Source organism: Ursus americanus, chromosome 4 (assembly GCF_024610735.1).
Source record: "Ursus americanus isolate L20-20 chromosome 4, mUrsAme1.1.p, whole genome shotgun sequence".
Taxonomy (NCBI): Eukaryota; Metazoa; Chordata; class Mammalia; order Carnivora; family Ursidae; genus Ursus; species Ursus americanus.
In genome coordinates, this window is record NC_142130.1 from 97,410,622 (window position 1) to 97,424,921 (window position 14,300).

General features: G+C 51.5%; 1 protein-coding gene across 4 annotated transcripts in view; it reads left to right on the plus strand.

Annotated features, from left to right (window-relative positions):
- The window catches only part of TRAPPC10 (trafficking protein particle complex subunit 10), an 85,242-nt gene that overhangs the window by 49,522 nt on the left and 21,420 nt on the right, over positions 1–14,300 (plus strand). For 3 of the 4 annotated variants that reach the window (XM_045774205.2, XM_087861842.1, XM_087861843.1), the window contains 7 exons: positions 5,305–5,451; positions 6,081–6,195; positions 6,956–7,032; positions 7,816–7,907; positions 9,983–10,123; positions 10,434–10,546; positions 13,278–13,792. In XM_045774205.2, the coding sequence (XP_045630161.2) occupies positions 5,305–5,451; positions 6,081–6,195; positions 6,956–7,032; positions 7,816–7,907; positions 9,983–10,123; positions 10,434–10,546; positions 13,278–13,792 (1,200 nt within the window). Of the gene's footprint in view, positions 1–5,304; positions 5,452–5,507; positions 5,949–6,080; positions 6,196–6,955; positions 7,033–7,815; positions 7,908–9,982; positions 10,124–10,433; positions 10,547–13,277; positions 13,793–14,300 lie in introns of those variants that run through there. The other variant, XM_087861844.1, reaches the window with a different exon arrangement.

Genomic DNA, 14,300 nt, shown 5'->3' on the forward strand with positions numbered 1-14,300 from the left:
GCTTCAGTTCTGATTATGCTTCCAGATGGGGTAGGCCAGGAAGGACCAGGATCCCAGAAGAGCCACCTGGTCGAGAGACGGCCGGTCCCCCAGTTTGTGAGCAGGCACTGCATGTGGTAGAAGCTTCCAGGTGAAACTGGATGAGACAGGAAGGTGTGCCTTCCTGGCTGGCCACTTGGATCTGTGTTCCGAGGTTTGGGCTCAGCAGAGGACGGAAGCCGAGACGTCACTGAGGAGTGTAGCTTAGGGTGCCTAAGTGCCTGCTGTGTTCCAGGAGCTCTGTGGGGCTCCTCGGTAGACTTGGGGGAGGGGTTGTTGCGTGACCCGGAGCCGTGAGGACCTGACGAAGAAGAGGAGTAGGAATGGACAGGAGGACAGGTCAGTGCTGGATGTGTTGCTGAGGAAGAACCGGTGAGGGTCGGTGCTCTCAGGAGGAGAGAAGGGGAGGGCTGGTGAGTGTCGTTCGGGAGCCGGTGGGTTGCCGGCAGGGCGCTGTGGTAAACATGGGGTGGGGACACGGCACACGGTTGAGGAAGAAGCAGGTTCCTCGTGGTTCGGGAAAGCCATAGTCGAGTGCACTGAGCTGGCCGTGGGAACGGGGGCAGTGTTGCCAGGTGGTCAGAGAAGAACGTTCGGGTACAGGAGGAGTATCAAGGATGCAGAGGTCCCATTTCTGCATGGGCGCTTCAGTTCAGTGAGCATTTTCGTGGCGCCTACTCTGCGCTAGGGAAGGCTTCTGGAGGTGGTTTTGTATGAGCTAAGTTTTAAAAGTGTCTTTCATTCAACAGATATTCCTGGAGCCCCTTGTTGTACCAAGCAAGCATTTATTCTAGGGACTGCATTTTCAGCAGAGAGCAAGATAGACCAGACCCCGTCCTGGGGAGTTTACGTTTTAATGGAATGAGTAGGTTGCATGAGAATATGCCAGGTAGATGTGGCTTGTGGTGGCAAATGTGAGAGCATGTTTAAGGCAGAGAAAGTTTTCGTGAAGGAGCTGTGAAGGAGCTCAGTCTTGCTGGAACTTGGGGTGGGGCAGGGCTTGCTAGTAAGTCTACATAGCTATCAGGAGCTGGATTTTGACGAGATTGTGGAAGTGTTTGTATGGCATCCTGAGCCTGGGTTTTGTTCCGAGGTCTGGTAAGGAGTCGTTGTTGGGTTTGAAGTGGGGTGCCATGAGAGGTGTGGGACCTGGTGGGGCGGAGGGCAGATGGAGGCGGGGGAAGAGCCAGGGGCCAAGGTCATAATTCACTGGGGAGGACAGCATTCTGAACTAGGGCAGTTGGGGTACATTTTAAATAAAAGGATTCAAGAACAACTTATTCAGTGAGTCTACTGAATGTCTATATGTAAAAATAAATCTCAATCTCATACCAGACACGATTCAGGTAGAGTTTTGATCCAAACATGAAGGGTAAGACAAAGAAGCTTCTAGAAGAAAATATGGGAAACTCTCTCCACGACCTGGAGGTTAGGAGGTAGTTCTGACACAGGACTAAAAGGCACTGGCCGTAAAGGAAGACAGTGACGGACTGGACTACGCAAAAATCGGAACTTCTCTTCGTCGGCAGGTAGCATTGCGTGAGTGAAGACTAGAGCTGAGTGAAGACTCGAGCCACAGCGCGGAGGAGCACCTGCAGGATATGTAGGGGGGAAGGGCTCTTCCCCAGCGTATGTGAAGAGCTTCTGCAAATCAATGAAGAGACTGACAGATCGGTAGAAAAGTGGGCAGAAGCTATCCAAATGGCCAAAAAGCACATGGAAAGGTGCTTAATGTCTTTCATCCTCGGGAAGTGCAGACTAAGTCTGCAGAGGCCAGTACACAGCCCCAGGACGTCTGCGACGGCCGGCTTGGCCGGCATCTGCGAGCGGGTGGGGAATGAGCCCGTTCGTGGCTGAGGGGGTGGGAACGGGTGCCACACGTACACGTGCCCCATGGCCCAGCCGTCCCGCCCTGGGCACCCACACAGACTCACTGTGCGTGTACCAAGAGACGAGTGCAGAAGTGCTCGTGGCCGCCTTACTCAGAATTGCTGGAAACGACATAATGCGGATGTCCATCACGTACACGGGTACGATCCTTGTGATCTGCATGCACAGCAGACTGCCCTCCTTTGTCCTCCTGTGTAGATCGGCGCACAGGGGGTTGGGGGTCTAATGAGTTGGAGAAGGCTTCCTCCCCCAGAGAGGGGGGCAGTATTGCAGATAGTTGTATCCGTAGTAGCCAAACCCTGGAAATGACCCAAACGCCTGCGGACAGGGATGGATAACTAGATTGAAGCACATCCGTAGAAAGGCACAGGACCCAGCGGCGAAGAACTCGCTGCTGACAGGCCCTGCGAGGTTGGATCACACGGCTGGTTCGACAGAGAAGCCACGCACGGAGGAGCTCGTGGCCTGTGATTCGGTTTGTGGGAGGTTCAGCTGCCCGTGACTGAGGGCAGAAAGGGGTCACTTTTGGGGGTGGGTTTTGACTGGGAAAAGGGGCTCGAGGGAACCTTCCAACATCACGAAGGTGACCTGTTCTTGATCTGAGTGGTGGTCACAGTTGTGAAACTTCACGGGGCTCTGGGGTGAGCATTTGGGCCCCGCACGTGTCTCACCATGTGTTTATAAGCTTTTTTTAAAGCGATGAGAGAAGTAGGACTCCGGTGATGCTTTAAGCATTTCTGAGAGCCCTAGATCAGCCACTTCTGACATTGCGCCGCCGTGGAGCCCCGCTCGGTCAGGCGCTGGCGTGTGTAGAGGGGTGCTGGGCCTGGGGGGTATTCCGCTGGGCTTTGTTGGGGGGCCGTGCCCACACCAGTGAGCAGCAGTGCAAGCGGCCCGTGCCCCGGGAAGCACCAGATCGGGGTGCGGTGCCAGTTCCTAGGCCGATGTCTTTTGGCAAAAGCTTAAACGGCGTGTGATGGCAAGTGTAGGGAGCTGCAGCCGTTTCTGAGCGGAGCCAGTTAGGGCGCAGGCATTCCCGAGCGGACCTGGGAGAAGCCGGAGCTGTGGCCAGGGAGCGGTCAGCGCGGGGGTGCTGGGGGCCCCGGGGCAGGACCAAACGAGCAGTCCCGGGAGGACCTCCAGTCGGCGGGCACCCCTCTGTCCTGCTGCATCCTTCCCTGCCCTCCGCGGCCACCTCCAGCTTGGAAGTCGGTCCGTGGCCGGGGTGCTTTTTCCACCCTTAGCAAAGCTGCCGCCTGGCGCTGCTGCTTTCCACATGCCGTTTTTCCAAACTCACCAAGGTGGTACTTGCTCTTTGCAGAAAACAAAGTTACCAAGGAAGTATCTAGTCCACAGTCTTTCCACAGAGGAAGACCTTTTTCATGGCGTGTGGCTCTCTAGAGCCTGCGCGTGGACGAATGCGCCCTCCTGTGTCTTGATCTCAGGTTCCCGGCTGCTGTCGCTCCCCCCTCCTCTGGGAGAGTGGCCCACACGCACTCAGATCCCAGAAACCCGCCAGCCTGCACCTGGCCCCTCCCCGTGCTCCCCCTGCAGTCCTTCCCAGTGCTTCCCTCCCCGGCTCCTCTTAGTGCTCCCCCCACCATGGCCCCTCCCTGTGCTCCCCCTGCAGTCCTTCCCAGTGTCCCCCCCCTGCACGGTGGCCCTTCTCAGTGTCCACTGCCACATGGCCCCTCTTCGTGCTCCCCCTGTAGCCCTTCTCAGTGCTCCCCCCAAGGCTCTTCTCAGTGTTCACTCCTTGTGCTACTCCTTGTGCTCCCCCTGCGGCGCCTCTGAGTGCTCCCCCACCGCAGCCACTCCTGGAGCTCCGTCCTGCAGCAGCTCCCTGCTCTGACTGCTGGGTGTTCCTGTTCTCTCTCTGGGTTCCTCTGAGTCAGAAGCCTGTGTATAGCCTTGGTGCGTTTCCTTTATTCTCAGTGGCAGAGAACCAGCATGTGCCTGAGGAGAGGTGGCACGTTCGGCAGAAGTTTCCACAGAACGGGTGCCTGTGATGGTAGTGTCTTGTGAGGTGACGGAACCCAGAATGGGCGGTACCTGGGAGCTAGGAGGACCCTTGAGGCTGGCTCAGCCGACTTAGAGCCCGCCCTGGTGTGACTGGAGAGGGAGGGATGCGCCCTGTCCAGCCTCCCCAGGCTGCGTCCTGCCAGCCAGCTCTTGTCTGCACCCCTGGCGTGTGGTCCGTTGTCTGGGCCAGAGGAGTGTCTCATGGTGTAAGTAGTTTCTGTGCCCATTTTTCTTCTGAAAGGATCGAAGTCGTTTGTCTCATTTTGCAGAGACTGGGCAATTTAGCTTTTTGGGAACCTAGGCACTCTGGTTCCTTCCAGTTGGTTCTAGGTCCTTGTATTTGTGCTCAGGGTGTGTCGAAGGAGTCTTTTTTTTGTCAGCATTAGGCAGCTCCCCTTGTCAAGCAATGTACAGTCACCTCTGAAGTGCTTGTTTTTGAATAATACCAGTTAGCAGATCTCACCAAACTGGGCACCACCTGTGAGATCCCTCATGGTATTAGTGCCACCAGGAGAAGAGTCGGGCCCGCCAACTCCAAGTGTTAAGATGTCGTTGATGGTGAGACACATCCCTATTGCAGAGATGCTGAAACGTGGGAAAAAGTGCGTCTTAGGATCGGTCATATACAGTAGATGCTTTTTCTGTTTGCGATAATACAGCATTTACTTTATTAGTTTTGTAATGGAAAGGCTCAGAGACAGAGCCATAGAGACGATAACGTGAGGAACTCCTGGGCCCACCATCCCCAGCTACGGCAGCTACCAACCCGCGTGTGACCATTCTCTTCTTTGTCTGGGTCCCTGTCCACGGTCCCCTGGGTTATTTTTAGGCAAATCTTAGACATCATGTTTTATTTGTGGGTAATAGTTCAGAGTGTATATCCAAGCCACAGCAGCTCTTTTTTACAAACACAATCACACCTAAAAAAATGAACACATGAAGTAATTCCTGAGTATCATCTGGTACCTACTTAATGCTCAGATGTGACGTACTGAGCATGGTCTTTCTGGAACGGGGCCCAGGGCTCACCACTCACTGGAGGTGCCGGCTTCTGCCCTTGTAATGTGTGCTCTCCAGCCTAGAGGAAGTGGTGATAGCCTTTCTGTAGCAACCTTTTCTTAATGAGCTTTTCAGAATATGTTCTTGCAAGTCACGTCCCTCCCAAGGCTCTCATCATCATCGGAAACATAAAACCGAGAAGTGAGTTTGGACGTGGATCACCCCTCGGCTCCCCGGAGGCGAGCTCTGTGAAGGCAGCCCTAGGTTGGGTCAGTGCTTGAGGGGGCGCACTAGAGCACGGGGACTGGGCGCCCTCCCTGGGCTCTGTCTCCAGCCCGCGCTCGTGCCCCCCAGGTGTCTGTCCCGCCCGGTGCTCTGGACTGCTGGGTGTTCCTGAGCTGCCTGGAGGTGCTGCAGAGGATAGAAGGGTGTTGTGACCGGGCACAGATCGACTCCAACATCGCCCACACTGTGGGGTTATGGAGCTATGCCACTGAAAAGGTAACGAGTGCTGGCGTGGGTGTTGTTCCGGGCTGTGCCTCTGGGGCGGGTGGGTGGACAGAGGAAGCTGTTTGGGGAAGTGTGGTTCTCTTAGTCATGACACCCACGGTTCTAGGCACTTCAGGGTGTGTCTGGTAGTAGTGATGCACAAAATGGTTCCCTGCCAGTGTCACTCTTCAGCAGAGGCCAAGGGCTTGTCCTGTTAGTGCCTAAGATGTTCTCTGTCAGGAATTGGGGGGGTGGAGGGAGGAGGTACAAAGAAGGGTGAAGAGGGAAGTGTCGCGTAGAAGTGAAAGTGGCTTCTGCCTTAGTGACGGACAGTCACCCTGTGTGTGGCAAGGTGGCCTGCTGGTGTCAGGTCGCTGGCTGCAGACTGAGGGGAGGCCTTGAGCTTGGGACCATGCGGGTAGGTGAGTGGGGTAAGCTGAGAACTGCCAGCGTCGCCAACCTCAGAGTCACTCAGAATTACCGCGCGGAAGGTGTGTTTCTGCATGCAGGTAAGAATTATTTGGATAGGAAAGCTAAGTTTCTTCTAGAATTTAGTTGGATTTTAATTTTTGTATTCAAATTCATAAATTCTCCGCTGACTGCTGTTGCATATTACTTGAAATTGTGGTTTATCTCAACAGCTAAAGTCCTTGGGCTATCTGTGTGGACTTGTGTCAGAAAAAGGACCTCACTCAGAGGACCTCAACAGGATAGTGGATCTTCTGGCAGGTTTGGGGGCTGAGCGACCTGAAACAGGTACTTTTTGATCTATGTCTGTGCAAGTGGCACAGTGGAGGGTAATGAGTATGTACGTGGCATCTTGGCACATTGAATTCAAGTTCTAACCATGTTATGCTCCTTGTTAGCTGGCCAGATTGATATGTAAGATATTTTATTTACCTTTTACTAATGTAAAGAAACGTTAGAAATAGTCTAAGAAATTGGAAGGATTTTTAAAAATGTTTGAGTCTCTCACAGGCTTACACGGGCTGATCATGACTTTCTGCAGCCTGTGCGGAGTTAAGGTGCACCAGGCTCCCTCTGAATTACAGGGCATCTAGTTTCTGAGCAACATGGACGGACAAATCCTCTTACTCAATAAGTTGCTCATAGGTCATAGAGCCCTTTGGAGGGAGCCTTACTGATTCTTGCAGGTGTAAACTGAGCGATAGGAGTGAGATTTAGCCAAAGCCTTGCTGCGGTCCGGACCATCTGTGGGATATGTGATGTTCCCACTGCCGGGCTCCAGCTTGAGACGGCGACCGTTGTGGTAGTGATAGAGTTGAGAACTCTTGTCTCCATCAAGAGTGAAATATTACACACGGGGCTTAGAGTCTCTCATGGCTCTTCTAATTGGACAAGCACAGAGGTGGTGGTGCAGTTCCAGGTGCATGGCTGTTTGTGATTTCCCCAGGCGGCAGGTGAACGCCCGAAGCTGCGGCGTTGGAGGGTGGATGTGAACTCATGACCGGACATACTGAGGATGAATAAGGACTCTTGTTTCTTTTTGTTTAAGCCAACACAGCTCAGAGTCCTTACAAGAAACTCAAGGAAGCACTGTCATCAGTAGAAGCTTTTGAAAAGCATTACTTAGTAAGTATTACAAATGGTACCTGTCTACCCCTGGCAGAAAACAGTCTCTGGAAGACTTAGCTGCTACATGGCCTTGGGATAGGGAATGGGATGGTGTTTGGGACCTCCTTCTTACTGGCCTTTTATGTTTCTTTGTGGTGCCCTAGGGAGCTGCAGATGACACCTGGGATTGTAGTTGTTCGTGGAACGGTCATTAGTATCCCTGATGCCAGAATTAGGCATAAAAGCATCTTTGGATATTTATAATTTTGTTCAAAGGGGTATTGCTCATTCAATAGAATAGAAGTTATAAGGAAGAAAAAAAATAAATTATAAGGAAGGATAATGAATGGTTTTCTGTGTACCAAAAAAAACGCTTTAGGCTTGAACAGAGTTACTGTGCTTGATTTTTAAAAGATTGCGATTCGGAGACCCTGTGGGAAGCGCAGCACACGTGTGGGCAGGAGCTGGGCGGGCCGGCTACACTCCAGAGTCACGGGGAACCTGGGCACTTGTTTGTCCCTGTTATCCAAAAAGTGAGAAAAATAGCAAAAATGTTGCCCACATACAGAAAGTACTTTGAGAAGTTAAATGTTCTCCGCTTCCCGAGTTCGTGTTTAAATTATTATTAGGCTTCCTAATTTACGTACAAGTCCATGACTTTGTGTAAATCACACACTACGTAAAAACTCACTGCACACATGGATGCGAAGTAAACAGCGCTGTGTTAACAGCGAGGTCTTTCGCCTCAGCGCCGGGTAAGTGTAGGGGGTCGGGCTGACGCGGCTGTCTCCTGTCCCGCAGGACCTGTCCCACGCTGCCATCGAGATGCACACCAGCATCGGGAGGACCCGCTCTGCTAGGCTCGTCGGGAAGGACCTGGCCGAGTTCTACATGTAATTGATCGTGAACGTTTCTTGGGGTTTCAGACACGTCACCTGTGGGGTAGGAGAGGGTCTGTCGCATGTGGGGTTAACGTGAAGTTCACGTGAAGTGCACGGAAATGTATAGAATGAAAAATGTAGATCCTGTCAGCCCATCAGCATCAGCTCTGTTTTTCACTTTCTCCTGAAAACCAAATGGGGAGGTTCCCAGCTTGTTACCCTTAATACCTGTTATTGATCTTTGTGTTTCTTTCATTTAATTAGATTAACGTAATGTACTTCTATGTGCAGGGGATGTTTAGAACATATATCTAGTTTTGTAATTGTGTTTAATGACAATTCAGAGGGAGTAGGAGTTTTCATCCAGTGGCATAAATTGAGATGCAGACTCTGAAACAGTTTCTCACACAGCATTTTCTCTAGTTTACGTCAGTTGCCTCCTGGGCAGATTGAAAGCCTGGAGGTCCGTGATGTACAGTCCCTGCCTGTGTTCTGTGCGCGAGAGAGGGCTGCTCTGGGGCCCAGGGGGAGACGAAGTGCACAAATGCTGCGAACGTCGCCACTCTCAGCCCAGCTTCGGGGTTGAGTGCTGGAGATAAGACTCAGAATTCAGCGTTTTTCTCATGTGTTTGATAAAATCAGCCGATTGAAGAGAAGAAACCCTGGCTGGCAGTATAATTTCCATTTCAGAGCCCTGGAAAGGGATAGAAATTCTAAGGGAAAAGATGCTTAAGTCATCTCAAGTGTATGCTTGAAATGCTATCTTAAAATCTGTAATTAATAAAGTAATTTTATTAGCTGAAACCAGAAAGAATAATGTAACTGATTGAAGTGGCTGCAGAGGGATTTGTGTGTCAGCTTAGTGAACTTCCCGGTTTTCCAGGTGTGGTTGGGGCAGCTGGCCAGTCATTCAGCTGATGTTGGGCAGTCAGGGCTTAGAGTTCGGCGCTCCTGAGTCTCAGTCTAGAGAAGCTGAGGAGTGAGTGTGTAGTTGATGGAGCAAAGAAGCCGCATCCTCAGAGGCTGGGAGTTGAGGCCGCCGGGACGCTGGTGCGGGGAGCCCCAGCGCGATGGCATTGGAATGCTAGTCAGAGCCTCAGGTCCTGGCTCCAGCTGGCCGCGGACTAGCCGGGTGGCCACTGGCCTCTGTCTCTGGGTGCCGAGGAACGGTCTGTAGACCCCCTGCTCTAGAATGTAAGAGTCTTTGGCTACAGCTAGTAATGGAAGGAGTGTGAAGGTTCTGACCCCTTTGAAACACGGGAATATAGGAACACCAGCACACAATGCATGTAATTGGGTAGCTTGAAAATTTCTGTAATTTGAGGATTTGAGAACTCGCGTTTCTTTAAGGCTGGGGTAGTAAAGAGTGGGCTGTGTCCCCAGGATGCCTGGAAGAGGTGAGTGCTTGCTTAGTGTTGGCCTTTGTCCGGTGAGTTCAATAGCTGCAGGCCTGCGGGAAGGGAACGGTCCGTGTCATCGCTGGGGCTTTGGCCAGCTCCCCTCAGTTGTGCTTTAAACTTTGTTTTATTCTGAACATCTTGAAGGTTTAAATCAGGACCTTAAGACCCTCTTTTGGGTGATGTGTATCGCTATTTAAATCCTTCATAGTTCTCTGTAAATCTTGGAAGCCTGCTCAGGGCTGTTGGCCTGAGGTTCAGAGTTGACCCAGGCCCCAGACCCTCAGTTGGGCCATAGAGACCGCTCCTGTGTGCGCCCGTCTTTAGTAGGGGTGTAGCACCGGGCGCACATTTCTGAGTTCCCTGGCTCACGAGCTGTGTGCCTGTGGACAAACCCTTCCCCTGGCCTTACCCTTGGAGTTCCTACACGTCAGCTCGAACTAGGGAGCGGTGCCTTTGCTTTCTTATCCTGAGAGTCACTGAAAGGTCTTTGGCGAGTGTATGATGCCGGGCACACCGTGTGGGCTTCTCGTGAGCACGTTCGTGGGTCCGCTTGCGCACTCCCTCCTCTGGGGCGTGTCCGAGAAGGACTAGGGCGGCGCAGTGGCGTGGCGTGGGCTTGTAGAGGGTGGCGGGTGGGTTGTGCTTATCATGATCTGTGACGAAAGCTTCTGTTTGTCGATTTGCAAGGAGGAAAAAGTCTCCACAAAAGGCAGAAATCTATCTTCAAGGAGCACTGAAAAGTTACCTGGCCGAGGGCTGGGCACTCCCTATCACGCACACACGGAAGCAGCTTGCCGAATGTCAGAAGCATCTTGGACAAACCGAAAAGTATCCTTTATAAAGTTTGACATTCCCGTGCAATGGGAGACTTGCTCTCTGTGTAGCAGTGGTGCCCCGGGGAGTGTTTAAAAAGCACCTCATAGTTAAGAGCGAAAATGCCTGCCATGTACTGATGTCCCGTGTCACATGTAAGTTGGGTGCCTTGTCAACATGTCTCATCATTTTTGAGTTCCTAATAGCTTAGACAAAAGGGAGAATCCCCATTGGGCTGCACCTGGAGGCTCGACCGTGGATCCGCTTGTGCCCAGCGCCACTCAGGGTGGGGTCCGTTTCCCACACCCCTTGACTCTCCCTCCAGCTACCTTCAGACCAGTAGCCTTTTGGCCAGCGATCACCACTTAACTGAAGAGGAGCGGAAACACTTCTGCCAAGAGATACTCAGCTTTGCCAGCCGCCAGACAGACAGCCCAGGTCAGACTTGCTCTTAGGGGGGCTTTTAAGAACTTTTTAAAAAAATTTTTAATGTGTTTGTTTGCTTATATTGAAATCGAGTTATCGTACAGCATTCTGTTAGTTTCAGGTTACGGTATAGTGAGTCCGCACTTCTCCGCAGGACTCCGTGCTCATCACCTGCTCACGACAAGCGCGCTCTTCGTCCCCGCCCACCGTGCCTCTCAGCCACCACTTTGTTCTGTAGTTAAGAGTCTGTTGTTTTGTCTGTCTCTTTTTTGTTTCTCCCTTTGTTTTGTTTCTTAAATCCCATGTGTGAGTGAGAGCATATAGTGTTTGTCCCATTTCTTTCTGAGAGATACTCTGCTTTACCGGCTGACAGCTCAGGTCAGAGTAACTTTTAAAACTTGTCATTGTGAAAATTTTCAAGCGCTCTAGGAGCGTAGAAGGAATAACGCAGCATGTGACGTTGGCTCACTGCTCGGCTGAGCACCCGCGTGGCAAACCCGTGTCTGCCGTCCTGCTGCTGAGCTTCCGCGTGACTGCACACCGCATGTCACACGTCACCCTGGGGCCGCTTCGCGTGGTCTCCTGAAGTCAGGGGCACCCCCAGCCACCCAAAGAACAGGGTTCTCACTTCAGCTCCAGTCTCCTCAGCGGCTCAAAAACTGTTTCTATAAATCAGGTTTATTGGAGTCCAGTCAGAGACCACACACTGCCTTTGATTGCTATACCTCAATTCTCTTCTAAGTTAGAACGGTTTTTCCCACCTCTGTTTCCTTTTTTAATACCGCAGCTTTCTTGAGATAGAACTCACCCACTTGTAGTGTACGGTTCAGTGGCTTTTAGTGTATTCACAGATATGCAGCCGTTGCTGTATAGTCACTTCTAGAACATTTCTGTCCCCCCAGAAAGAAGCGCCATACTTATTTCTTCCCAGCCTTTCTCCTGCCACCGCCCCCCCGGCCCCATGGCAACCACTGATCCTGTAGATACCTATTGTGTATTTTACGTAAGCGGAAGGACCACGTGTGGTCCTTTGTGACTAGCTTTTGTCACCGAGCATCATGGTGTCAAGATTCACCCATATTGAAGCCCGTGTCAGAGTTTCATTCCTCTTTATGGCTGAATCATAGTCCACTGTATGGACGGACCACATCGTTTGTCCGTTCAGTTGTGTGACATCTGCATTGTAAGACACTGACTCTTTAAAGACCTCCAGCCAGTTATCTGCCAGACTTTCCCACCTTCTGGAATTTGTTGAGTGTTTCCTCGTAGGAGCACCCGGCAGGAAGGCAGGGCTGACAGGCTTAGGTCTGGGCCAGTGATTTGGCAGATACACTTCTTGACGGTGCTGTGTGGTGAGGTTCGTTCATCGTAACATCAAGCTCCTTGTGTTTATCAAGAAGAGTGCTTATTTAAAATAATCACTGCTTTAGTCAGCTCGGGCTGCCGTAGCAGCGTGCCACAGACCGGGTGCTTAAACAACAGGCATTATTGCTCACAGCTCTGGAGGCCGGACGTCCAAGGTCAAGGTGCCAGCATAGTTGGTTTCTGATGATGCGTCTCCTCCTGACTTGTCCTCACATGGCAATGGGAGAGGCAGAGACGGAGATGGGCTTGGGGTCGGGAGGGCGGAGAGGAGAGAGAGAGGGAGCACGCTAGCGTCTCCTCTGATAAAGACACTAATTCCTCAGGACCTCAGGTAAACCAAGTTCTGTCCCAGAGGACACATCTCTGCACACTGTCACATTGGGGGCTAGGATGTCCCCTTCCACAGTGCTGTCCATAGCAGTTACCAACTACCTGAAAGCCAGTGTTTCCAAAGATTGTAGCTTGAGGTAGATAGGGTCATTGATGGCTGGGGCGTGTTTCACTCACATCGAGCCATCTGGATGGGTTTCTCAGGAGCAGCATGGCACTGGCTTGTTTAAATTCTTTAATGTGCCCCAAACAGCCCTCGGTGGAGCCATGTGCCGTGTCTGCTTTATGTGACGTATGTGAGCCTTGCAGGCATGCTTCTCCTGCCGGTGTCCCTTGACGTCTCTGTAGGGATAAGATATTCTGTGATCATCCACTGTCTTCGTGTGTTTTTAGAACATTAATCTCTGCAAGTCCTTTCTTTAGTTGATTAGTGTTTAGTAAGCACCGACCATGCAGTCTGGCAGCCTCGTGGGCTTTCTCAACAAGCCAGGTGCTTACAGAAAGGAGGCCAGAGAGTGCAGTGCGTTCTTCCCCCTTAGTAACTGTGGGGCTGGGGCCTCTCTGCTCTCTTGGAGTCCAGAAGGCAGGGCTCCCCACTTCATTGGCTGACTTCACAGGCTGGCAAGCACATGGGTTTATTTCCAGATAGATGGGGGAGCGTAGACATCTTTACTTGAGCATTTCTTTATGTAGGCAGGAAACAGTTCTAAGAATTGCACTATTGACAATTATGGTTTTGAAATTCAGGTGTTAATTGACCTGTTTTTCTCTTAGGTTTGCCGGAAGAGAGCTTATAGACCTTAATTTCTTCAGACGTTGTAATTTCCGGGAGCTGTCTAGGCCTGCATTTATGCTCCACTTTTGACAGTATAGTGCGTTTTGGTGTGCAGATGGTGTGGGGTCGGGAGGCTTTCAGCGTCTCTTGACTAGCTCTGCCTCTCGTCGTGTTGCACGTGCCCCCGCAGCCCCGGGGTGACCAAGGCCCTGCTGCCCGTAGGTGGTCTAGAGTGAGACTTGGCCAGTAACTGGTGGTGATGTGCGTTTACAGGTCACAAGATAGTACTCCCTCTGCATTGTTTTGCACAACTGAGAGATCTCCATTTTACCCCTTCCAACGCTGTGGTCCATGTGGGCGGTGTTTTGTCCGTGGACATAACCGTGTGCAGCCAGATGCCCGTCCCCGTCCGTGTGGAGCAGATTGCCATCAGTGTCCACTTCAGCATCGAGAAAAACAACTATCGGAAGACCGCCGAGTGGCTTACCAAGCACAAGACATCCAATGGGATTATTAACTTTCCAGTGGAGACCTCGCCTTTCCCCACATCCCAGAACAACTTACCAGCGCTGGAGTTGTATGAGATGTTCGAGAGAAGTCCCTCTGATAATTCCTTGAACACAACAGGGATTATATGCAAAAATGTCCACATGCTGCTGAGAAGGCAGGAGAGCAGCACTTCTCTGGAAACACCCTCGGGCGTGGCTCTGGAGGACGGGGCCCACATGCTGAGATGTAGCGACGTGACTCTGGAACCGGGGGCTAACAGGATAACGTTCAGGACGCAGGTATGTGGCGGCACGGGCAGCTGACTTTAAAGATGCTAGGGAAGGGTTTCGAGCTCGCCGGAACTGGTGGCGGCGGTGTGCTGAGAATCTGGTAGAGGCCTCTGGGTGTAAGTTACCCTAGGTCTTGTTTATATCCTTAGAGAAAAATAGACTGATATTTTTAAAAACCTTTGATACTTACACGATGTTACCTCAGCTGATAAATTTTGAAAGAAATTCTTAACATGGGCAATTATTTTTGCTCTCACTAGATTTAGAGTTTTTTCCCTTTGTACTAAAATATACTCTCATTTGTTGAAATGACATTTCAAAGAAGATGGTCCAGTTCTGCGTTAAACTTTGTTTTCCTTTTGTTGGCTGCATGGGTATCAAAGCAGCGGCTCCGAACCTGCTTGATACGAATCTTTCCTAAGGCAGCACGACCTGTGCGTCCCGCTGACCGAGGAGGACTCGGCCAATGCCAAGTACAGGTGTGGTCACGTGTGTTCTTAGTCGAGGCTCAGAGCAG